Here is a 26,635-nt window from a genome sequence, read left to right on the forward strand (position 1 = left end):
TCCCCATCCCACCAAGGAACCTCCAAAGAAATGTTACTTTGGTGAAAAGTGCAGATTTTTGCATGATCTGTCAAAGTATCTGGAATCCAAGCCTTCTGATCTCGGTGACCATTGCCACTTATATGACACATATGGGAGATGCCAATATGGTGTTACTTGCCGCTATGCAAAATCTCACACTGGGCCAAATAACAAGAACTTAATTAATGAAGATCTTATGAAGACATGGGAAGGAACACAGATTGTGAAGAATAGTCTAAGTAAAGATCTGCAGCAGACCCTACGTAAAAAGAAGTTCCACTTTAACAAGTCTGAGCAATATTTGAAACAATTGAACAAAGGCAATACGTGTGAAAATCAAAGTGACACAGAAAAGAAAACCTTTGCTCAAACAAAATGCATTGAAGAGAAGGTTACAGCAAGTAATTCAACAGAGATAAAGTTGCCTGTTGACATTTCAAATAGAGCCATCGAGGAAAAGGATTCTTCTGTCGGATCACAGGACTATATAAAGGCAGAATCACCAAGTGTATTTTATTCTGAAAACACATTGAATAATGGTCAGGCACTGGAATCAGAACAGGGGAATATTGAAATAAATGAGCTGAGTACTTTTTCTAGAACAGGTACAGACATAGCCGAATCTGTCAAAGATGACAATGAAGAAATAATTTCCACAAAAACTTTGGGAGTTGTGACTGATGAAGATATTATAAAAGTACGATCCTGTGAGAAGAAACGAGTAAGTCTCCTTTTGTAATTTTAATTTGTTTAGGAAAACCCAATTTCTTTAATTATCAAAATAGAAAATAATCCTTAATGGCATATAATTGTTGTGATGGGTTTTCCAGCCAAAATATGAAATCAGAAGTATTGCATGCAATGGGTAATTCTCCTGTTCACTTGCTTTCTTCTTATAAATCTCTCTCTGCTCTAATGTAGTCATAAACTTTTATTTTCTCAATATTTTCTCTTCCTTTCTTGTCCAAACCAAGCTGTGGGGGAGTATGAGACAGGGTACAATGGAAATAAATTCACTAGGAAAGCTTGAGGTATATTAGTTAACGGGAGATACATGAGAAGCGTTGGTGGAGTGTCAAGGCATGAAGTGAGAGATGATTATAATGTGAGAAGAAATTCCAACTAAGGAAATATTCCTAAGCTATAATGTTTGTAAACTGTGGTTACAGGGATGGGATAGGTAAGGTCATGGGATGGTAGAGAAAATTCTTAGAAATAATGTCATTTTTATGTTGAAAACGAATCTTATTCTGTGTCCAGAGACTAAATCAAAATTGAGGTCCTGTTTTATTGTTTATCTATCTTGGTCTGTTTTCACCGGGCATATGTAGCAAAATATCATGTTTACGGACAGTACACTGTAATCCATAACATGTCACACTTAGAAGGTTTAACTAACAAAAGTAAATATACTGCTGCTTGTGTTGGGGATGATTGAGTAGGTAGGGAAGATTCAATACTTTGATTTGATCAATATTTACCATTACAATGAAAATAACTACTGCCACAAATTGACAATATTACAATTTTGCATTTGTTGAATTTTAATTTGAATTGTAGCAGTACCGCTATGTATTATTTTGTTATTGCTTATATATTTAAACTTAGTAGTATTTTCGTTATAAACAATTATTTTTATTTTGCAGCTGAACTTCAGGGATAAGCTTTATCTTGCTCCACTAACAACAGTGAGTAGCCTCTTTTTTTATTAACAAAAAAACAGTCTTTAATGTGATGTGGGTGTCCTTGGAGCATTTGTTGCCCATCCTTAACTGCCCTTGACCAGCAGCTTGCTGTGCCATTTTGGAGGATAATTCAAGAGTCAATCACACTGGGTATCTGGACTTGTATATAGTCCAAATAAGGTTGGCAGATTTCCTTCTCTGAAGGTTAAGTTCTTATAACCATAAGGCAAAGGAGCAGAGGTAGGTTATATAGTCCATTGCGTCTTCTCTACCACTCTCACTGAGATCATAGCTGTTCTGATAATTCTGAACTTCACTTTCTTCCCATATCTCTTGATTTCCTTACTGTTTTAAAAATCTGTCTGAGTCTTGAATATACTTAATTAACCAGTCTCGATAGACCTCCTTGGTAAAGAATTCTGAGAAAAAAATCCTCCTCATCTCTGACTTAAATGTGTAACCCCTCATTCTGTTCCACTGCCTCCCAGTCCTGAACTCTTCAACAAGGAGAAACAAGCTCTCTGCATCTTTCCTGTCAAGCCCCCTACAGTCTTGTACATTTCAATAAAGTCTCCTGCTACTCTTCTAAACTCCAGTGAGTACAAGCCCAACTTGTGCAACCTCACATAAGAAAACCACTCCATAACAAAATCAACATAGGGAACCTTCTTTGGACTGCCTCCAATGGCAGTACATATTTCCTTAGATGAGGGGACCGAAGCTGTTCACATGCTAAGTGTGGCCCAACTAGTGCCTTGCATAACTTTAGCAAAACCTGCCTATTTTCTCTCCTTTAGTTAGATCATGCCAGGTAGAATGAAAGATGGTTGTTTGAGCTGTTACAAAAGTTCTTCAAGGTGATGTCCTAAGCCCAATATCTTCATTTGCTTCATAAGACCATAAGACATCGGAGTGGAAGTAAGGCCATTCGGCTTATCAAGTCCACTCCATTTAAATCATGGCTGATGGGCATTTCAACTCCACTTCCCTGCACTCTCCCCGTAGCTCTTGATTCCTTCTGAGATCAAGAATTTGTCAATCTCTGCCTTGAAGGCATCTAACGTCCTGGTCTCCCCTGCACTCCTTGGCAAGGAATTCCACAAGTCCACCACTCTCTGGCTGAAGAAATGTCATCTCATTTCCATTTTAAATTTACGCCCTCTAATTTTAAGGCTATGCCCACGGGTCCTAGTCTCCCCGCCTAACAGGAACAACTTCCTAGCGCCCACCGCTTCTAAGCCATACATTATCTTGTAAGTTTCTATTAGATCTCCCCTCAACCTTCTAAACTCTAATGAGTACAATCCCAGGATCCTTAGCCGTTCATCATACGTTAAACCTACCATGCCAGGAAGCATCCGTGTGAATCTCCACTGGACACGCTCCAGGGCTAGTATGTCCCTCCTGAGGTGTGGGGCCCAAAATTGGACACAGTATTCTAAATGGGGCCTAACTAGAGCTTTATAAAGCCTCAGAAGCACATCGCTGCTTTTATATTCCAACCCTCTTGAGATAAACGACAACATTACATTCACTTTCTTAATCACGGACTCTACCTGCAAGTTAACCTTCAGAGAATCCCGGACCAACACTCCCAGATCCCTTTGTACTTCTGCTTTACGAATTTTCTCATCATTTAGAAAATAGCCCATGCCTGTATTCTTTTTTCCAAAGTGCAAAACCTCACACTTACTCACATTGAATTTCATCAGCCATTTCCTGGACCACTCTCCTAAAGATGATTTAAATGGCGGAGTGGACTTTATGGGCCGAATGCCTTACTTCCACTCCTATGTCTTATGGTCTTATGAATCAAATGAAGATATTGGGCTTAGGACATCAAAGGTCTTCAGTCCAGTAGAGAGCCACAGATTGAGGAGGTTTCAGTATTTGGGATATTATAAACTGGAAACAGAACCAGACCAGTTACATAAACTATGTAACTACATTGAGCGGTTCATACCTTAGGAATTCTTTGAGTAACATGCCTCCTGTCTTTAAAAGCCTGCTTACCATTTATGAGACACTAGTCAGAAGTGTGATGAAATACTCTTCAATTGCCTGAAGAGCACAACTCCATCAATATCCAAGTCAAAGCAACCCAATCATTGGCATCCAAACTAGCACCTTCAACGTTTATGCTTTCACAGTCACGCAGTGACAGTAGCGTGTATCTTCTACAAGATGCACTGAACCAAGGTGCGTTTAACAGCTCCTTGTAAGCCGGCAACCTACAAGGCCAAAGTTAGCAGAATCATAGGAACCACGATCTGCCACCTTACCTCAAAGCTGAGTAGTATCCTAACTTGGAACTTAATTGCCATCCCTTCACTTCCACTGAATCAATGTACTGATGATACTTGCACTGCAGGGAGTGATGTGGCTCAGGAAAGTGGCTCACCACCGCTACAGCCTCAAATTCAATTGAGGGTGGACAAAAAAATTTGGCCTTGCCAGCAACACCCACAGTGAAGTAATAAAAGTTCCAAGAAATATTTTGAATTGAGAACTGGGTAATAAGAATTTTTAATTTTTCGATTATGCCCAATTGAAGCGTATGCTTTAGTCTTTTTATATTATTTCCTAATGCATTGCATTTGTAACACTATAATTACTGAACTTTCAGAAGTACTTTAGGTTTAAAGTGCTCTGTGATATCTGTAGCGATAGCAAGAACTGCAAATGCTGGAGTCAGAGTCAACACAATGCAGGGCTGGAGGAACACAGCAGGTCAGGCAGCATCAGAGGAGCAGCAGAGTTGATGTTTTGGGTCAGGACCCTTTATCAGAACTGGGGAGGGGGAAGGGACCCGGGAAATAAATAACGGGAGGAGAGGGGGATGGGGGAATGTAGGTGGGATGGTGATAAGTGGATGCATGTAGGGAGTAGTGGGGATTGGTCAGTGGGAAGGATGGGCCGGATAGGGGAAGATGATGATGGACAGGCTGTCAGGTCAAGGAGGAAGGGATGAGAGGGAGGGTTTGATATTGGATGAGGTTGGGGGGTGGGGAGATTTTAAAATGAGTGAATTCTGTGTTCAGGCCTTCGGGCTGTGGGCTCCTCCTGAGGCGGAATATGAGGTATTGCTCCTTCAGTTTGCTGGTGGTGTCATTGTGACACTGGAGAAGGTTTAGGATAGACATGTCATCAAGGGAGTGGGAGGGATGTTAAAATGGTTAGCGACCAGAAGGTAGTCTGGATTATTATGTTGAGAGCGCGGATGCTCCGCAAATTGGTCCACGAGTCTGCGCTTTATCTCACTGATGTAGAGGAGGCCACATCGGGATTAATGGTTACAGTGGACCAGGTTGGACGATATGGAAAGTTTGTTTTGGGGCTGAGAGGGGATGTGTAGGGGCAGGTGTAGCACCTCCTGCGGTTGCAGGGAAAGATGCCGGTGTGATCGGGTTAGAGTGCAACGGACAAGAGAGTCATGGAGTGAACGGTCCTACAAGAAGCAGATAGGGGTGGGGAAGATGGTGGGGTCAATTTGCAGGTGGCGAAGAGGCGGAGGATGATTAGCTGGATACGGAGTTTGGTGGGGTGGTATGTGAGGACCATGGGACTCTGTCTTTATTTTTGTTCGGGGGGGCGTGGGGTTTGAAGGCACAGGTGCAGGAAATGCAAGAGATGTAGTTGAGGGCACTTTTGATCACCAGAGAGGAAAGGTTGCGGTCCTTGAAATAGGGTGATGTCTGCGAGGTCCAGGTAGCTGTGGGAGTCTGTGTACTTGAAATAGACATTGGTGTTGTGACAGTTACCAGAAATGGAGATGGATTTTAGGGACTTACGCTCAAGGTGTAGATGAGGTTTTGGGGGCCAAGGAATTGGAAGCCTTGGAGGAGGTGGCGGGCATGGGTGGTGTCCCAGACATAGCTGGGGACTTCCTGATCAGGGGTTGGAAAGAGTCAAGGCATGCAGAAATGAATTCAGTGTGGCAGGAGCAGGCAGAAAGAGTGGTTCGGCCAGGGCAGTCAGGTTTGTGGATTTTGTGAAGGAGTTAGAAACGGGTGATGCGGAGTTGGGGAACGATGAGGTTGGAAGCTGTGGATGGGAGGTCTCCTGAGGTGATGAGGTTAGGAATGATCTGAGAGGTGATGGTTTGGTGATCAGAAGTGGGGTCATAATCAAGTGGACGGTCAGTGTTGGTGTTGGAGAGTTGGTGCCTGGCCTCCGCAATGGAGAGGTCGGTGCGCCATACCACCACCCTGCCCCCTTATCCGCGGGTTTGATGGTGAAGGTGGGCTTGGAGTGGAGGGTTACGTGTTTTGTTGGGGAGTGGTTGAAATGATTGAGGGGGTGGAGAAATTCAGTTGATTGATGTCGCAATGGCAGTTGGAAATGAAGAAGTCAAGGGAGAGGGGGAAGCTGTGGGGCGGGAGGATGAGGTTTGTTGGAGGCGGGAGAAGGGGTAGGCAGAGGATACATTAGATTCCAGGTCAAAGAAACAGGTGCAGAGGTGGAGGCAACAGAAAAATCATTCAGCATCCAGACTTGTATGGAATTTGTTGATGTTTGGGTGCAGGGTAATCTGTGTTGGCGCCTGGCCTGAGCGATGCAGAGGCCAGTATGCCATACCACAACTGGGCCCCCCTTAACACTGCCCAACACTGAGTTTTCTTTTGAACCTACCAACTCCGACCGCTCCCAATTCCTCCACCTCTGCCGCATCCACTCCCAAGATGGAGCGTCTGACTGCAGAACATCCCAGATATCTGTCTGTTTCAAGGACCACAACCTCCCCAGCTCCGGTGATCAAAAATGCCCTATACTGCACCTCTTGCATTTCTTGCACCTCTGCTGTCTTCAACTTTCCTGTCATCTATAAGTTGTGAAAAGTACTGTGAAAGTTTGTATTTTGTTACAGTGTGGTAATCTCCCTTTCCGCCGAATATGTAAAAGATTTGGAGCTGACATCACCTGTGGAGAGATGGCAATGTGTATAAAACTTTTGCAAGGACAGTCTTCAGAATGGGCGCTGTTGAAACGGCATTATACAGAAGACCTCTTTGGAGTCCAGGTTTGTGTTCTTAGAATTTACTTTATCTTTGAACATCCTTAGTAATGGAGTTTAGTCTAGGATTTAACATCTGTCGTGCAGATTTACGTCTGCAGCGTTTGAAGCAAAGACTGCACTCAATTCCATAAATGTGTGAAACGACTGCACCTGTTTGAAAAGTTTATTCTAGCCCCCTTTTCCTGACAAGTGTCAATTGGTGAATATGGAGTTTCATTTTCATTTGCAGTTAACTAACTAACTTAGCTAACTAACTTCCAAGATCTTAATGACATGATTGATTTCTTTTAAAAAGGCTTCATTAATAATAACAACTGATGATGCTATTTTATTTAAAATTGTATTGTATCTGTTGTAGGATGCAAATAAATAATTACCATTAAAGGCCATTTGGTACATACCTTTGTTCCAACAATGTGTTTTCCATGCAATAATTGGTTACACATAAATGTAACTGAAGATTATCTTTACAGCTAGAGGGAGCTTTTCCTGACACAATGACAAAATGTGCCGAGCTTCTGAACCAAAACATAGATGTAGACTTTGTTGATATTAATGTGGGCTGCCCAATTGATCTAGTATATCATAAGGTGAGTTGTTTAATTCTCCTTTGTCTAAAATTGAGAATTTTGCAAAAGGTGTACATCTGTTCGTTTTCTTAGTTTTACAAAACATGGAACTTGTAATTTGGCAAAGCAGAATATCTGCTCATAATTGAACAGCCGAATTTTATTTGGTAACTTGAAGTAAAGATGCAGATATTTCTTTGAGTACTTAAAATATTTTCTGCGTTTTAAAAGGATTTAAAGCTATTCAACAAATATGTACAATTTAAACTTGTAAGTGATTGCTGTAGATTTGAGTTTTTGATTAATGTTCTCAATTACTGTGGTTTTATAGTCTAATCTATAAACATGTAGCATGCTTTAGAGCGTATATTTTGCTTGCAACTGTAAGCATACATATTTTTAAAAAGTTCTTTAAATCTTGCACTATTCACAGGGAGGTGGATGTGGTTTAATGAATCGTTTGAGCAAGTTGGAACAGATCGTGAAAGGAATGAATTCTGTGAGTAGCTTCTGTAGACCTACACTTTACTGATGCCAATGTGCTTCTTACTTATGTTACATGTTAATTGGATTTGATTGTTCTTTAACTTGGTGTAGGTGTTGGATGTTCCTCTGACTGCAAAATTACGGACCGGTGTACATGAGAAAGTGAACATTGCCCACAAAATAATACCTAACCTTCGAGATTGCGGGCTTTCCCTTGTTACAGTAAGTTTTATTGAGCATTCTGCTATTCTTTGAGTCATTTGTATCTTCCGTTTACTAATTAGCAGCAAGACTTCAAATATTGAAAATCAAGTGCACAACATAAAGGTCCAGATCATCTTGTCAGCAGCGGTGTTAGGACAATTACCATTGACTGTGAAGATTACTGCAACCCAAAATTTTTGTGCCCTTGTAATCTGTCTGTCCCCGCAACTCGTTCTGCCCCAGCTGTAGCAGAAGTAATTCATTGGAGGAGCTGTGCAGAGCAAATGCCCCCTTTGAATATGGAACCACGAAGGCTTTTAGGGAATGGGTGGATTTGGGTTTCACTGTCAATCACTACATTACATCAGAGATGAAGTAGTATTCCAGTTTTCGGGTAACTGTCTGTGTAAGCAGTGCACTTTTAGCCAGAGTGACTGACAATCCAATGTAAGGGATACACAGAGAAGATATAGAGCAGTGCAAATTATCCCACAAATTGTACAGGAAGTTTAAACTTCCTGAGCAAATACAGCATTTGTATGTGCACCAGGATCTATGATTTTGAGTCCTAAAATGCTGTCAGCACAGACATCTTAATATTTGTTGCTTCTGGCATCAGAAGATCTTGGCAAATGTCTTGATTTCCGACTAAGGTCTAGCAAAATTACAGTTTAAGGCTATGGAGTCAATTACTTTGTGAAAATCTGATTGCAAATGGCAAGTTATCTGATGAGATAGTAGGAACTGCTGGAGAAGCTGAGATAACAACTTCTTCCAAAGAAGGGCCTCAACCGGAAACGTCAGCTTTCCTGCACCTCTGATGCTGCTTGGCCTGCTGTGTTCATTTAGCTCTACACCTTATTACCTCAGTTATCTAACGACCCCTTCAGGTTTTGTCGAAGAGTGATGTTAGCAAATTAATTTTGCAGATCACTGTGTCAACCAAGTATTTTGTTGAGATCTGTTCTGAAGAATGCTGCACCATGTGTGTTGGGATGCAGATACATTGTTTATCCACATGAGTCTTAAGTTTGCAATTTACATATGGGCAGTTGCATGGATTTTTCAGACAGGGATAAAAGGCTGGCTTGGTTGCAAAAAAAATCCTGTTGGGCCTTTATTTTCTTTTATGAGGTCTTTCTACATGTTGTGTGGAATTTAAAATAACCCTGATCCTAATTGAATTCTTTTGGCGTTTTTTTTATTGGAGATAAACAAAAGTTCAGGGACCATGTTTAAATCAACTTAGCTATGATCTCTCATGCAAGCTGTGAATTGCAGCTTGGAGGCATATGTATTGCCAGTCTCCTGGAAGCCTAGGTTTTATTTGTATTTTTTTTCTCTCAACTTATCTGTGTGCAGATTTGGACTACTCCAAATTTGCAATATTGGGTTAATTTTGCTTAAAATATTTTGTGTTTATTGGAAGAATCTCTCATGTGTTTCTCCTATTTGCATATTATTAATAATCTGGAACCTGTTTAAACTGTTAACATTTTCTACTTCTTAACTTCATTCATGCTTGATAAAACTATCAGTCACTCCTGCAGTGAACACGTGTCTCCCGACTTGCATTTAAATTCTGACTTAAATGTTTACATGCTGGCACGCCAAATCAGGAATATACTGAAAAAGAGACCAATGGGAAGGCAATGGCCTAGTGGTACTATTGCTAGACTATTAATCCAGAAACCCAGCTCATGTTCTGGGGACCTGGGTTCAAATCCCACCACGGCAGATGGTGGAATCAGAATTCAAACAAAAAAGTCTGGAGTTAAGAATCTACTGATCACAGTAAATTGTTGCCAATTGTCAGAAAAAAACATCTGGTTCACTAATGTCCTTCAGCGGAGGAAATCTGCCACCCTCACCTGGTCTGGCCTACATGTGATTCCAGACCCACAGCAATGTGGTTGACTCTCACCTGCCCTCTGAAATGGCCGAGCAAGCCACTTTGATGTATCAATCGCTACATAGACTCAAAGAAATAGAACTGGATGGATCACCTGGCATCGACCTAGGCACTGGAAAAGACAACGGCAGAAATAGCCTCGTTGACCTCGCAAAATCCTCCTAACATCTGGGGGTTCATACCAAAATTGGGAGAGCTGTCTCACAGACTAGTCAAGCAACAGCCTGACATAGTCATACTCACAGAATCATACCTTACCAACAATGTCCCACACACCACCATCACCGTCACTGGATATGTTCTGTCTCAGCGGCAGGACACACCCAGCAGAAGTGGCAGCATGGTGGTATACAGTCAGGTGGGAGTTGCACTAGGGGTCCTCAACATTCACTCCGGACCCCCTGAAGTTTTATGGCTTTAAATTAAACATGGGCAAGGAAACCTGCTGCTGGCTAGCACATACCGTCCTCCCTCAGCTATGAATCAGTATTCCTCAATGTTGAGTAACACTTGGAGGAAGCGCTGAGGATGGCAAGGGCACAATATGTACTCTTGGTGGGGGAGGTGGATTTCAATGTCCATCACCAAGAGTAGCTTGGCAGCAGTATTACACATTGAGCTAGTTGGGTCCAACAGGACATAGCTGCTAGACTGGGTCTGTGGCAGGTGGTTTGGGAACCAACAAGAGGTAAAAACATACTTGACCTCATCCATACCAATCTGCCAGCTGCAGTTGCATCTGTCCATGACAGTATCGGTAAGAGTGACCATTGCATAGTCCTTGTGGAGACGAAGTCCTGCCTTCACATTGAGAACAACCTCCATAGTGTTGTGTGGCTCTGTCACCATGCTAAATGGGACAGACTTTGCAAAGATATAGCAACTCAAGACTAGGCATCCATGAGGTGCTGTGGGTCATCAACAGCAGCAGAATTGTACTCCATCACAATCTGGGCCATGAGCTTACAGCATCTCCCCCTTTCAACCATTTCAATCAAGCCAGGGGATCAACCCTGGTTCAATGGGGAGTGCAGGAGGGCATGCCAGGAGCAGCAGCAGGCACACCTGAAGACGAGGTATCAACCTGGTGAAGCCACCAAACAGGACTACTTGCACACCAAACAGCAAAAGCAGCAAGTGATAGACAGAACTAAGCAATTCCATAACCAACGGATCAGATCTAAGAACTGCAGTCCTGCCACTTCCAGTCGTGAATGGTAGTGGACAATTAAACAACTCACTGAAAGAGAAGGCTCCACAAATATCCCCATGTTCAATGAGGCACAGCCCAGCACATCAGAGCAAAAGATAAGGCTGAAGTATTCGCAGCAATTTTCAGCCAGAAGTGCCAAGTGGATGATCCATCTCGGCCTCCTCCAGTGGACCTCAGTATTACTGACACCAGTCTTCAGCCAGAGATAATGGGAACTGCAGATTCTGGAGAATCCGAGATAACAAAGTGTGGAGCTGGATGAACACAGCAGGCCAAGCAGCATCTTTGGAGCACAAAAGCTGACGCTTCATCAGAGAAAGGGTCTAGGCCCAAAACATCAGCGTCTGTGCTCCTAAGATGCTGCTTGGCCTGCTGTGTTCATCCAGCTCCACACTTTGTTACACCAGTTGTTAGCCAATTCGATTCACTCCATGTGATATCAAGAAACGGTTGGAGATGTTGGATACTGCAAAGGCTATGGGCCCTGACAACATTCCGGCAATATTACTGAAAACTTGTGCTCCAGAACTTGCAGCTCCCCTAGCCAAGCTGTTCCAGTACATTTACAACACTAGTATCTACCCGACAATGTGAAAAATTGTGCGAGTATGTCCTGTACACAAAAAGGAGGACAAATCCAACCTGGGCAATTACCACCCCATCAGTCTCCTCTTGATCATCAGTAAAGTGATGGAAGGTGTCAGCAACAGTGCTATCACTCAGCACTTGCTCAGAAATAACCTGCTCAGCGACACCCAGTTCGGGGTTCTGCCAGGGCCACTCATCTCCTGACCTCATTACAGCCTTGGTTCAAACATGACAGAAGAGCTGAATTCCAGAGGTGAGGTGAGAGTAACAGCCCTTGATGTCAAGGCTACATTCGACTGAGTGTGGTATCAAGGAGCCCTGGAAAAACTGGAATCAGTGGGTATCGGGAGCAAACGCTCTTGTGGTTGGAGTCATACCTGACACACAGGAAGATGGCCATGGTTGTGAGAGGTCAATCATCTCAGCTCCAGGACATCTCTGAAGGAGTTCCTCCAGGGTAGTGTCCCCAGCCCAACCATCTTCAGCTGCTTCATCAATGACCTTCCCTCCATCATAAGGTCAGAATTGGGGATGTTATTTGATAATTGCACAATGTTGCACACCATTCACAACTCCTCAATGTTCATATGCAACGAGCTGGACAGTACCCAGGCTTGGGCTGACAAGTGGGAAGTGACATTTGTGCCATGCAAATGCCAGGATTTGACCATCACCAACAAGAGATAATCTAACCAACGCCCCTTGACATTCAATGGCGTTACCATTACTGAATCCCCCACTGTCAACATCCTAGGGGTTACCATTGATCAGAAACTCAACTGGACTCACCACATTAATACAATGGCTACAAGAGCAGGCCAGAAGCTGGGAATACTGTGGCGAGTAACTCACCTCCTGACTGCTCAAAATATGTCCACCATTTACAAGGCACAAGTCAGGAGTCTGATTGAATACTCCTGACTTGCCTGGATGATTGCAGCCCCAACAACACTCAAGAAGCTTGACACCGTCCAGGACAAAGCAGCTCGCTTGATTGGCACTATATCCACAAGCATTCACTCCCTCCACCACCGACGCTCAGTGGCAGCAGTGTGTACTATCTACAAGGTGCACTGCAGAAATTTACCAAAGATCCTCAGACAGCACTGTCCAAACCTGCGGCCACTTCCATCTAGATGGGCAAGGGCAGCAGATATATGGGAACACCATCACGTCCAAGTTCCTCTCCAAGTCACTCACCATCCTGACTTGGAAATATATCGCCGTTCCTTCACTGTCACTGTTTCAAAAACCTGGAATTCCCTCCCTAATAGCATTGTGGGTCAGCCCACAGCAAGAGAACTGCAGTGTTCAAGAAGGCAGCTCACCACCATCTTCTCGAGGGCAACAGGGGAAGGGCAAGAAATGCTGGCCAGCCAGTGACGCTCACATCCCATAAATGAATTAGAAGAAAGTGTAACTTATTCAAAATCTACTTGGGGGCAAGACTTTTGATTATATATCGTCCCAGAAGGCACATAAATTTAATTGGGAGATTAATGACTTGACCATTGTGCTTGACCAGAGACTCCAGGCCTAAACAAGTTTTAAAGCAAGACAACTTCTATGCTTTAACTGTTTGGTTCCTCATAATGCAACGGATGTAACCATTTCCATCTATTACATAAAAAGACACCAAGTCAAATAACACATACTTCCAACTACATTACATATGTTTGAGTAAAACACAGATTAGTAAACTGTTGTGATGACCTAATACAAATTCACCCAGGTGTATACTGTAGTAAACCATCTATATTGCATTTGTGATAACGGGAACTGCAGATGCTGGAGAATCCAAGATAATAAAATGTGAGGCTGGATGAACACAGCAGGCCCAGCAGCACCTCAGGAGCACAAAAGCTGACGTTTAGGCCCGAAACGTCAGCTTTTGTGCTCCTGAGATGCTGCTGGGCCTGCTGTGTTCATCCAGCCTCACATTTTATTATATTGCATTTGTTATGTAATTTGTATTCAGTGAATGGCAGTTTAAAAATTACAACCAGAAAATAGCTCTCATTAGTTTTGAGTTCCTTATTTGAAAAACTATGTAATCAGTATTTAAAGTAAGTTAAACTTAATAACTTTTGCTTTATGATACACTGTAATTATTAGGCAACATTTGATTCAATGTAAACAGTAAATGAATTGAAGGACTGTATTGGGGTGCTATGTTCCCTAATTTTGAACAAATGAAATGAATAAAATATTGTTACATGAATAACAGAGTAGGATAGGATTAGCGAAGAGAAGTAAATCATTATTGTGGGTTCATCTACAATGATGCAGCCTTTTGTGCTCTCAAGCTGAAATACTGGTTGCTAAATTGGATAGCTACTGAAAACGGGCAAGGGTTATGACATGCAGTTGACTAATATTTGTTAACTTTAACACAAGCACAGCGTCAGCTCAATCCCTGGTTGGTATCTCAAACAGTTTCCCCCAAACTTTGTCAATATGTGGACTTTTGAAGTTTTCGCAGCATTTGGATTCTTTTAATACCATTTCACTAAAGTGTGTGTGTACCCTGGTGAATCAAATATGATTGTGGAATTCCTTATTGTAACATCTCCAGTTCATTTTTCTTTAGCTCCATGGCAGATCCAGAGAGCAGCGTTACACTAAATTATCAGATTGGGACTACATTGATCACTGCGCTCAACTGGCTAATCCAATGCCACTCTTTGGTAAGTTCTAATTATTTTTAATGGACCAGTTTATACAGTAGCTGCAGAAAGATTGCAGTTGTTGTTGGGGTGACAAATATAAGAGCAATCTAGAGTGACACTTCTTTTTCACTTGAGAAGTTGCATAACTACATGATTGAGAGGAAGAACATCTCATATAGGGAGGTATAGTCTTTGTAGTCATCTAGCCCTGGACAGGAGTACATGATTTGATAAGCAGACTTGAGATGACACTCAGTAAATGTCATTACCATGTCCTTACTTCACTAACTGTACAATGGGTACCTGGCTTCAAAATACTAAAAGGGTATACAAAGCACATCTTACATTTTCTTTACTTGTGACTGTTGCAGTAAATTTGGACAATCAGCCTTGCTCATCTCCAACTGTTTTATCAATACCTATTTTGGTAAAGCTTTCCCATTGACTTCCTCTCTGTGGGCTACCTAGTGATGGGTTTGTGTAGAGCAGAGGCCTCTTCCTGCAGGTCCCCTCCCTTTACACCACACCTCATGTCGTTCTACCATGCATGCTTTGGAGTTCTAAATATGCAAGAGAGCTATTTGGACATGTCCTGTGTGCCACAAGATAACTTCTGACATTGAAGAAAAATCAAACAAGTTACTTGCCTACTTTTAATGTAGTTTCAAGGGACTGTGTTTGGGCTTACAATATGTCACTCTGGTATGAATGTGAATCAGTAATCACATCAGAACATCCCTGTATCATCATACCAGTAGCTCAAATGAATAGCTGTAAAGCTCTCATATGCTATGGAATAAAAGCTGACATTTTCTACAGATTATTTTACTGTTCAAGTTGAGTGAACTAGTGTGTTTGCAGCCAAAAGCACAAGATTGTTTGGTGTATTTATTTGGTGTGCTTGGAATCAATCACACATGAAAAATACTGTATACTTTCAAAAATGTCTCAAGTAATCCAAATCTGGTCCTTGTGATGTTTTCCACATTTATGAAGACTTTAACTAGGATGATTAATGTTTGATTCCTCTATGATAGATTCAATTTTCAGTTTCTCAAATAGCCTTACACAGATAATCATGACCACATCATCATGGCTATGATGGTATGCCTTAGTACAGTACCTGATCTTACAGGTATTTTGCCTTCAGATCTGCAGCTGTCTGCTCAACCATTTTAACAACTGAACAAAATACTAATGAAGCAGTGTATATATTCCACTGTTTAAGATACCGACCCAGCATCAAGAGAAAATCTATGTGGAGCTTTGACTGTGCGAAGGGGGAAAGAAAGCATTTATGTTTATAAACCCCTGATTGTAAAATTAAGCTCTTTACATGTAGTGGTAATGGTTGTAATTGGCTATAGCAGCTACTTTAGCACTTTGCCAATGCATTTGAATTAAAAGTTTGTTATTTGTTTATAGATCATTTGTGCCCAGTATGTAACAAAAATATTAATCTTCTACAGGGAATGGTGATATACTATCATTTGAAGATGCTAACAGAGCTAAGGCAACAACTAGTGTTTCTGGAATTATGATTGCAAGGTGTGTAATCTATAGAGTAATACGGTAGGTTGCTGTTCTGCATTAGAACTTCAACGAAAGCTGAGAAGCCCTTCACTCTTTAACATTCCCTCACTTTCTGAAATGCCATTCTAACATCAGTTGTGCCGACTGTATGCATAACAGAAGCAATGCTTATTTATTTGGTGTGCTTGGAATCAATCACACATGAAGTTCCATGCTATATGATATTGTTCATTTACATTGGGAATATTTTTGAAAACTTTTGAACAGCTCATACTGACAAGAAAAACTGCTAAAATTATAAGAAAACTTTCAGCTAATCTTAGACAGCCTCCTACTCAATTCATATGGCCATATGATTAACTATGTTAAGAGCTGTAAGGAAGCCTTGTGCAGTTTGGCTTAAATTACTTTAATGCATTTCTGAAATTAGAGGAATGTCTTTCCCATCAAAATCATCCCAAATAAAGATACCTGTCTTCCCCAAACTGGCAGTATTGGGTGCCCAAGAATTGATACCAGAGGCTGGGCAGTATGCTAAATAGCTTCTTTTTGTCTCATAACTGATAGGACAATTATTGTACTTTGGATATGTGATTTTATAGAAATCCAAAAGAATATCTATTTTACGGTGATCATCATCTTTTGAAGTATCAGGAGTTGTTCCCAGACGTGAATTTGTAAGCCTGACAAAAGTTTTGATGGCATTTGAGAACATGAGCTAAAGCTGATGCTAACTTAGATCCAAATGTTGTACTGCCCAGTCAGCTAGAGTCATAGTTATACAGCACAGACATAGACCCTTTGGCACAACTCATTCATGGTGACCAGATATCTTAGACTGATCTAGTCCCATTAGCAGGCATTTGGTCCATATTCCTCTAAATCCTTCCTATTCATGTAGCCATCCAGATGCCTTTCAAATATTGTAATTGTACCAGGCTCCGCCACCTTGTCTAGCAGCTTGTTGCATACATTCATCACCCTCAGGTCTCTTAAATCTTTCCCTTGTCACTTTAAACCTATGTCCTCTAGTTTTGGACTTCCATACTCTAGGAAAAAGACCAATCAGTTAATATTAGTTAGGTAATTATTTTTTCTGGTTTGTGTAGTTCTCGTCGTGATAGCCTCATTGACTTGCTGGAATCTGTTGCTGAACGGTATTCTCCCTAGTGACTTTGGAACTGATTTCTATTTACCAAACTGCTTCCTGCCAGATTGGAAGAACTTCGGAATACACTTTAAGGGGCAAAACTTGGTCTCCTCTTGGGAAATAAGACAGTGTTTAGTGTTCGACCAGTGACCACAATTCTGTTAGTTTTAAGATAGTTACAGAGAAGATTAGGTCTGGTCCACTAGTTAAAGTTCTAAATTAGGGCAAGGCCAATTTTGGCAGTACAAGACAAGAACTTGCGAAAGTTGACTAGGGGAGGCTGTTAGTAGGTAAAGGAATGTCTGGCAAGTGGGAGCCTTTCAAAAACAAGATAATGAGATTTCAAGGTAAGTATGTTCCTGTTAGAGTGAAGGGCAAAGCTGGTAAGAGTAGGGAACACTGGATGTCTATCGATATTGAGGCTCTGGCCAAGAAAAAGGAAGAGGTATATGTCAGGACAACAAGGACATCTATGTCAGATTCCTTGTCTTGACTACAGGTCTGTCTTGAACACCATTATCCCCACCAGACTGATCTCAAAACTGAGACATTAGGTCTCAGCTCTGCCCTCTGCAGTTGGTTCCTCAGCTTTCTGACCCACAGACTGCAAACAGCGTAGACAAACACTGCATCTTCTCCACAATAAAACTCAATACTGGAGCCCCCCAAGGATGCATTCTCAGTCCCCTACTGTACTCCATGTACACCCCATGACTGTGCCACATTCTGAACGAACGCCATCTAGACATTTGCTGACGACACCACCATAGTAGGACAGATATCAAACAACGACGGGTCAAAACACAGAAAGGAGCTAGAGAGCTTGGTGATGTGGTGCAATGAGAACAAACACACGCTCGAGCTCTCTCTTTCTCTCAGTGTCAAAACTAAAGGACTGATAATTGGAAAGAAAGAAGGAAAACATGCTCCCGTCCGCGTCAATGGAGCTAATGTTGAGAGGGTGGACAGTATCAAGTTCCTGGGAGTGACGACATTTAGATGCATGGGAGGAAGGCACAGCAACACTGCTTCTTCAGGCAGCTTGAGAAATTTGGCATGTCCACAAGGTCCCTCACCAACTTTTACCACTGCACCATTGAAAACATACTATCAAGGGGAGTAACCACCTGGTACGGCAGTTGCTCTGCCCATGACTATAAGAAATTATAAGGCTGTATGCACAGCCCAGACCATCACGGAAGCCAACCTTCCATTCATGGACTCCATTTACGCAGCCCTTTGCCATGAAAGGGTGCCAACATTATCAAATATCCTTCACAGCCAGGCAGTGCTCTCCTACAACCTCTTCCATCAAGAAGATACAGAAACTTTAATGCATGCACCAGTAGGTTCAAGAAAGCTGCTTCCCATTACCATTGCCATTATCAAACTGATGAGTTGACTCTCTAACTTCAAATAATGCTGATCTTGCTTATTGCACAGGACTTGTGCTGCAAATTGTATGCCTCTATCCTTTTTTTTCTACCCTCTGATCTATCTGTACTGCTTATAAACAAAGCTTTTCACTGTATTAGGATATTCTTGACAATAAATCAATCAAATCAAAGGTGTAGGACAGGTGAGATCAAGTGAAGCCCTTGAGGAGCATAGGGACGTGTACAACCAAGAGGGAAATCAAAAGGGCAGAAAGGGGACGTGAGATAATGTTGGCAGATAAGGCGAAGGAGAATCCACAATTATATTAAGGACAAAAAGTAATTTAGGGAGAGAAGACAGCACCTTAGAGATTGAGGCCATTTAAGTGTGGAACCACAGGAGATGGGTAGGATCCTAAACAAATATTTTTTTGTCAGTATTTACTGTGGAGAAAGACATAGAAGCTAGGAAACTCAGGGAAATAAAAGTGATGTCTTGAAAAGCATTCAAATTACAGAAGAGGTGGTGCTGGGAGTCTTAAACTGCATAAAGGTAAATAAATCCCAGGACCTGATCAGGTGTATCCCAGGTCATTGTGGGAAGCTAAGGAAGAAATTGTGGGCTCCCTAGCAGAGATATTTCTGTCATCTTCAGCCAGAAGACTGGAGGGTTGCTAATTTAGTGCCATTATTTAACAAATATGGTAAGGAAAAGCCAGGGAACCACAGACCGGTGAGCGTGATGCCTGTGGTGATAAGTGTTTGGAGGGGATTCTGACAGGCAGATTCTCTAAGTATCTGTAAAGGGAGGGACTGATTAGGGGTAGTCAGCGTTACTTTGTGCTTGGAAAATTGTGTGTCTCACAAACTTGATTGAGTTTTTTGAAGAGGTGACCAAGAAGATAGATGAAGACGGAGTGGTAGATATTATCTACGTGGACTTAAGCAAGGTTTTTGACAAGGTTCTGCGTGGTAGACTGGTTTGTAAAGTTAGATTACACGAGATCCAGGGAGAGCAACCCAATTGAAGACTAAATTGGTTTGAATGGTAGGAGGCAGTGGCAAGTCCACTGTTACTTGACATTTACGTAAACGATTTGGATGAGAATATGGGGGGCGCTGTTAGTAAGTTTGTGGAATTGGTGGTACAGTGGACAGGAAAGAATGTTCTCTAAGACTACAATCGGATTTTGATTAACTGTTGCCAGTGGGCCAAGGAAGGGCAGATGGAGTTTAGAGAAGTGTGAGATGTTGCATTTTGCTAAGACAAATGGTTGGGTCTTGGGGAGCCTTGACAAACAGAGGGACCTAGGATTGCAAGTATGTAGTTCTTTGAAAGTGGCGTCATTGGTTGATAGGGTGGTGAAGACGACTTTTGGCATGCTTGTCACAGCATTGAGTACAGGGCTTGGGACATCATGTTACAGCTGTACGAAACATTACTGAGGCAGCATTTGGAGTACTGCACACAATTCTAGTTGCCCTACTGGAGGAAGGATGTTATTAAACTGGAAAGGATGCAAAAAACATTTACAAGGATGTTACCAAGACTGGAGGATTTGAGTTATAAGAAGCTCGATAGGCTAAAACTCCCCCCCCCCCCCCCCCCCCCTCGGGGGTATCGGAGGCTGAGGGTGATCTAGTAGAGGCTTATAAAAACATGAGGGACATAGATAAAGTGAATAGCCAAGGTATTTTCCCCAGCGTAGGGGAGTCCAAAACTACAAGGCATAGGTTTAAGGATGAGAGGGCATAAAATTTAAAAGGGACCTGAGGGACAAAGTTTTCACACAGAGGGTGGTGTATTTGTGGAATGAGTTGTCGGGGAAGTGGTAGAATGAGCACAATTACAACATTTAGACACCTTCGTGGATAGGAAATGTTTAGAGGGATATGGGCCAAATTGGATTAGTTCAGTTGAGGAAAACTCATTGGCATGGACAGGTTCTTCAAAGGGGATCCCACCCAGAATCATACCCCTACCCTATCCCCATAAACCTTCATTTTCCCTGGGAAATCCACCTAAAGTATACATCCCTGGATACTATGGGCAATTTACTTAGCCATAACCTACACATCTTTGGACTGTGGGAGGAAACCAGAGCACTCAATAGGAAGTACACAGACACAGGGAGAATGGGCAAACTCCACACAGACAGTCACGAGAGGTGGAATCAAATTCAGGTACCTGGCACTGTGAGGCAGCAGTGCTAAACAAGGAGCCAGTCTCACCAGCTGTTAGGGAATAGAACAATTTTTCAATGAAAAATCCATGAATGAGGATTTTTTTCAATTTATTGATTTCAATTTAGAGCACAGAATACATTCCAGTAAAGTAGTTGTAGACATCATTGTAGACGGTTGCAAATGATACGAAACCAGATTTGTATCCATTCACTGTTCCTGAGCACTTAAACTTACTGAAGACCCTGGAGTTGTCGTATGATCTCTGAAAGTCTCACTTATTTATTCAGAAGTTTACTATTCTGACATCCATTATTTCCAACCTGTCAAAATTCAACCCCAAATCCAGTATTTTGGGCTGAATTTTAATTTGGTAAATTGATCAAACTTTGAACAATATCATTTTTACACACAAAGCTTGGTATTATCTAACATAGATTATAAATAAAGTTGATTTTTTGACTAACATCAGTTTTGACATTGAATTTTGGTCTAATCTCATCTAGAAAACTAAGTATACAGCCTTAAACTGTTGGAATGAAGATTAAAATATCTGAGATTTCTTTGCTGTTGCAGAAGTGACTTCATAAAATGCAAAGAAGCAAATGCTATAAATTTACATTTGTCATTTAACTTTGAATTACAGAGGGGCACTGATTAAACCTTGGATATTTACTGAGATAAAAGAACAACGACACTGGGATATTTCCTCGAGAGAGAGATTTGAAATTCTGCAGGATTTTAGAAATTATGGGCTAGAGCACTGGGGATCTGATACGCAGGGAGTAGAGAAGAGCAGAAAGTTTCTCCTGGAGTGGCTATCATTCTTATGCAGGTAAAGGTTTGCAGACTGGTGTTGAAGAATTGCCCAGCATACTTCAATTGAAGTCATTAACAAATAGACCAACAGTTATTTTTCCTCCTTTACTTTCGTCCCAGGTATATTCCGATAGGTCTCCTAGAACATATACCTCAGAAAATCAATGAAAGGCCTCCTTATTATTTAGGTAGAGATTATTTGGAAACTCTGATGGCTAGCCAAAATGTATCCGATTGGATTAAAATAAGGTAAGCTCAGATGCTGTTTCAATGTTAAAGACTTGATCAGTTATTTTTCTTTGAAAATGACTTGACGTGTAAAGTCTTTGCCTGGATCCGAATATAAATGCTTAAGTCAAGTAAACTAATACATTGCTTAGCCAAATTTTTTAAAACTAGCTGTCTCAACAGCAAGCTTCCATTTGAAAAAATGAGGCACTATAATGTTTCTTGATTTTTACAGGACTACAGTTTAATAAAGGAAAGTTGAACTTGTGTTTTTAAAAAGTACAAAAACTTGTGCATAATCACTTATTCTAAGACTTGTGAATTTTACCTTGATTTTAGTGAAATGCTGTTGGGACCAGTTCCTCCTAATTTCAGTTTCCTGCCTAAACATAAAGCAAATTCCTACAAGTGAAAACGATGCCCAACAGCAGAAGCTGCAAGAAACCTGACTTTTTCACCTGACAACTTCAGTATTGAATTCACTTTGTGATTATTTATAAATGAATGAAAATAAAATGCATCAACTGCAGATCAGAGGGGATGGGCAACTACTTACAATGTATCAGGTCTAACACATTGTACAACAGGCCAATCTATGTACCCTTGAAATTTTTCTTGGAAATTTTTAATAAATATTGATATTGCTTTGTTTCCATGTTGTTTTCCAGAATTCTGCTCATAGATTACTAGGTATTTATGGCTATTTTATCATCTTTTTGTACTGAACAATCCATTGAATTTTATATTTTGCTTCTTTGAGTGGACGTGGGATGAAGATTTCTTGCTTCCAGTATGGTGTCAGGGGTGGCTCAAAATTCACACATTTGTAATCATTTATGAGGAATGGAGATGAAGTTGGCTTCTGTGCTTTTGTTTGAACAATGCTGCTGCACTTGTATGGTGTAGAAATTGTTAAAATTGGAGGAACTGAAATACAGTTGTTACTGTTGCCTTTAATGTTCATTTCCATTGCCGGAGAACTTTGTTCAGGGGAGCTGGAGTCATCTTTGCTGGTGAGAACATCCCAGAAGGAGGGATAGAGGGGTACTGGTAATTCATAATGGAACCATTCTAAATGTCCATAAGTTCTTATACCAGGGAGCATCTTTGTTAGGTGTCTTTCTGCATGAGCTGAGCATATCAATGATGAGTTTGCAGACACTCTTTCTTCATTCATTTTGCTGGTGTCAGTGGTATCATCTGAAAACTTTGAAGAGTTAAATTCTTGTTCAAACACAGAGGGATGATCTCTGTGTATCACCAATGTTGATAATCCAAATGCACTATTTGTTTCCTTCAGTAAAGTGGGTAGGAAACCCACCTTAACTTGTTTATGGAGAAATCTTCTGGTTTGTGAGTAGGAGTGATTCAACAGCATTCTTCTTCTGTCCATATTTACTCTTTCACAAATGCTTTAGGACTTCATTGAAGAATGGTGGAATTTGACAATTAATGATTTGCTTTCTTTCCCAGGCATTCATTTCTTAGATTTTCTCTAGATATTTATTTCTGCTTCTGCAGAAGTGACTGCAGAATCAGTTCTGGAATATAGAATAGTTACTGTAGAATTTTGTTTTCATTCTTTACACCTATTACATCATAGAAGCTTGTGATTCCATACTGAATCAAATTGTAGTTCTGAGGAAGGGTCATCAGACCTGAAACATTACTGATTTTTTTCTTCACAGATGCTGCCAGACCTGCTCAGCTTTTCCAGCAACTTCTGTTTTTTGTATCCATGCTTTAAGTAATGTTAAGACAATGCTATGTGAAAGTTGACTAATCTTTAAATTCTTCTGTCATCTGATAGTTATAATCAACTGCCTTTGCTGTAGCTAGTGCCTTCAGCTGTTTGTCTCATATGAATAGAATTGGCTGAAGACTGGCATCTGTGCCCCTCTTGGCTGCTGGAGGAGTTTGAGATGAATCATCCATTCAGTACTAATGAGGATTATTGCAAATCCTTCAGCCTTATTGTTTTCACTGATGTAATCCCAATCATTAGAATGAGGATGAGAACGTACAAATTGCCTAAATTGTTTGTTACATTTCAGTGGAATGTGGCATTACTGCAGAACTTAAGATCTGATCTACTGGTTGTGGAATCTTAGCGCTGTCTGTCACTTGCTGTTTTGCATGCAACTAGTTCTGTGGCGTAGCTTCACCAGGTTGCTACTTACTTTTGCTGCTGTTCCTGCTGTATCCACCTGCACTCCTCGTTGATGGGAATGGTAGACTGTGGATATGCAAGGCCAGAAGGTTGCAGACTGTGCTGGAATGTAATGAGGCATCTTTTGCATGCTCAGTTTTTAAACTGAGATTTAAAAATTAGATATTGAACGTCTATCCTCTTTCACATAATGATGATGATTACACAACATGATGAGACCAGTTAAGCTTCAATGGTAATTAACACCTTATTTGAGGCCCTGTTCAGGCTTCAGGTAATTAAGTCGCCCAGTGAGCTACCTTATTAATCTTTTCACCAAACTACTGAATTTTAAACTCTTAAAATGGAGAAAGAAGAAAGTTACCAGTTTTATTCTCATTGTCACTAAATTGCTGAATCCACTTGGGAGGACCACAAAGCACCTGAAGTAGCAGTAGTACACTGGCAGACCATTCCTGCCACTGGACATTCTCAAAATTGGGGAGCTGCAGATTACAAACCAACCCTGATATTAAGTGATGTTTGGAGGCTGCAGTTCAATTTTCTCTTGAGGTCTACTTATTAACATGGGTGATTTCCTCAAGGCTGCGGGACCACGCCGAGGAAGCCTGTGTCATGTAGTAGTAGCAATTGTTTTTTTTTAAAAATGGACTTTGCACTGTTTTTACATCCTCTGAAGTATGGGAGATACAAAAATCAACTTTTGACTTAGGATAGTTAAGTTGAAAAGCTTTTACGTCAGCTGGTTTTTTGTTTGCTTAATATCATATTATGGGCACTACAGACTCCCCTCCCTGACTAAGAATCACACAAGTGACAAACTTGAGTTAAGATCTGAGTTCTAAGGAAGGGTTACGTGACCCGAAACGTTAACTTTGATTTCTCTCCACAGATGCTGCCAGGCCTGAAGTTTTCCGGCAATTTCTGTTTCTGTTTCTAATTTATAGCAGCCACAGTTCTTTCAGTTTTTATTAGAGTTGAGATCTATTTCATGTGATTCTTTCTGCAACAAAAACTGACTTTTTGGCACAATTCAATCTTTAGCTCAAATATCTCAATTTAAAATCATAACTGACAGTACAGCCATTCCTTGGCACTACAATTAGGCTGAAACTTTAATCTCACTCGCTATTTTGGAAGAGGGGGTGCTTAAACCTAAAATCTTCAGACCCAATGCCAGATAACCAACAGTCAAATAAGTACCTGGTGAAAGGCATTATAGATGCAGTGTAAAAGATATCCAACATGTCCACATACTTATGCATAAATTAGGAAGAACATTGATGTAAGTGTCATCTGCAAAAGGAGGATGGTTTTTGTTCTACGATACATTCTAATGACATGCATACTTCAATTATTACAGACCAAACATGCAACATTTGGGTTTGTACTATGTATGTATTAGAAATCAATACCATCATTAGGGAAGCTACATCTTTTGTACTCATAAGCTTGCAAAAAATTCAATATCAAACCAAGCATTATTTGGCAGAAGTCAGTACAAAAATCAATATCCATCATTATTTTAAAAAAATTAACTGATTTAACAGCAGTTTAGTGCAGCATTATATAATCAGCCAAAACTCTCATTCCAGATCATGCACTTCTCTTTACATACATATCGTATAACATTGCATAACTTTGCAGCTGGTTATTAGATTGGGCACTCAAAGAGGTTAAGTTCTTTTGGAAACTACAGTTTTCTTTTCAATCCGGTTCAGTTAAATAGTCATGGTGCACATGATGAACTGAAAAAGAAATTGCAAAATGTTTAACTTTCAATTACAAATCAAACAAAATTAAACAACAATAAATCTTTCCTTTTACAGTTGACTCTTGTTGTGATGCTTTCCAGGACCTTACTCAATGACTCATGAGCTTTGACAGTGAATGGTGGTAGTCTGTGCAATCATGGGATAATTAGAGCAACGGCCAGTTTTGTGCAATGTGCCCAGCAGTAGTATCAGATGAGCAAGCTAGAACCAGTATCATGGCTAATTGCATTACGCTAATTGCATTACTCCACTTGCAGAGATGGAGATCAGATAGTTTAGCAGCTAAAGGATTCAACTTTGGCTTTGCATTTGTTCCTCATATACTCTTTTCACAGAGTAAGTTTTAAACAAGTGATTGTGAAAGACTCATGAATTGGTATCTCTGAAGGTTGGAATTTACTCAAAACCACCGAGTGCAGAATTACACTATGATACTCCAACAGGAGAATGAAGTTGGTGAAATGGCAAATCTAAGATATTAGTTTTACCATGAATGTCTCAATGTTTTCAAGCAGGGTATCATTTCAACATTGTCCATTAAATATTCTGTTAAATAATTTAGGAAACATCTTTTATCTCATTTGTGCATTAAGCAAGGATTCGTTCACAACTTGTGGGAGACTCAATCAAAGCCAGTTATTGTTTATCCTAAGAACTCACTGACCTATTAGAACATTTCAGGAGCAATAATCAACTACAACATGTGGTTGATCTCACAAAATACCTTCCTGGGTAGGGGTGCCAGCCTCTAAATGCCAGTCATGAACTAGTTGTGTTATGAACAACTATTCAGCAGTTTTTAAATGGAGAGGATATTTAAGAAGTAGCAACTGACTGAATGAAATAGAGAAGGGGTCAGATATAGAATAGATAACCTGCAGAATCTGAAGATAAAGGTTCTTATTCCTTGACAGGATAGAGAAGACGGGAAAAAGGTGCCTGATAAGATTATGGTTGCCATAAGTGAAAATATGTTCGACAGCACAACTATTAAGCTACAGCCTGCTTGCTTTCCAATGTTTAGCAACTAGGTATA

The 26,635-nt window shown here is 40.8% G+C and overlaps 2 protein-coding genes across 9 annotated transcripts in view; one reads left to right on the top strand and one right to left on the bottom strand.

Annotated features, from left to right (window-relative positions):
• The window catches only part of dus3l (dihydrouridine synthase 3-like (S. cerevisiae)), a 33,965-nt gene extending 8,153 nt beyond the window's left edge, over positions 1-25,812 (top strand). For 7 of the 8 annotated variants that reach the window (XM_048562424.2, XM_048562453.2, XM_048562482.2 and 4 more), the window contains exons 4-14: positions 17-742; positions 1,668-1,709; positions 6,574-6,726; positions 7,197-7,313; positions 7,726-7,791; positions 7,890-8,000; positions 14,286-14,382; positions 15,834-15,936; positions 21,254-21,442; positions 21,547-21,675; positions 21,994-25,812. In XM_048562424.2, the coding sequence (XP_048418381.1) occupies positions 17-742; positions 1,668-1,709; positions 6,574-6,726; positions 7,197-7,313; positions 7,726-7,791; positions 7,890-8,000; positions 14,286-14,382; positions 15,834-15,936; positions 21,254-21,442; positions 21,547-21,675; positions 21,994-22,066 (1,806 nt within the window). In that variant the 3' untranslated portion in view covers positions 22,067-25,812. The remainder of the gene's footprint in view (positions 1-16; positions 743-1,667; positions 1,710-6,573; positions 6,727-7,196; positions 7,314-7,725; positions 7,792-7,889; positions 8,001-14,285; positions 14,383-15,833; positions 15,937-21,253; positions 21,443-21,546; positions 21,676-21,993) is intronic. The other variant, XM_059638503.1, reaches the window with a different exon arrangement.
• Positions 21,873-26,635, bottom strand: part of LOC125467078 (sorcin-like) — a 46,546-nt gene continuing 41,783 nt past the window's right edge. The window contains exon 8 of the mRNA XM_048562504.2: positions 21,873-25,572. Within this exon, the coding sequence (XP_048418461.1) occupies positions 25,546-25,572 (27 nt within the window). The 3' untranslated portion in view covers positions 21,873-25,545. The remainder of the gene's footprint in view (positions 25,573-26,635) is intronic.

This window comes from Stegostoma tigrinum, chromosome 2 (assembly GCF_030684315.1).
Source record: "Stegostoma tigrinum isolate sSteTig4 chromosome 2, sSteTig4.hap1, whole genome shotgun sequence".
Taxonomy (NCBI): domain Eukaryota; kingdom Metazoa; phylum Chordata; class Chondrichthyes; order Orectolobiformes; family Stegostomatidae; genus Stegostoma; species Stegostoma tigrinum.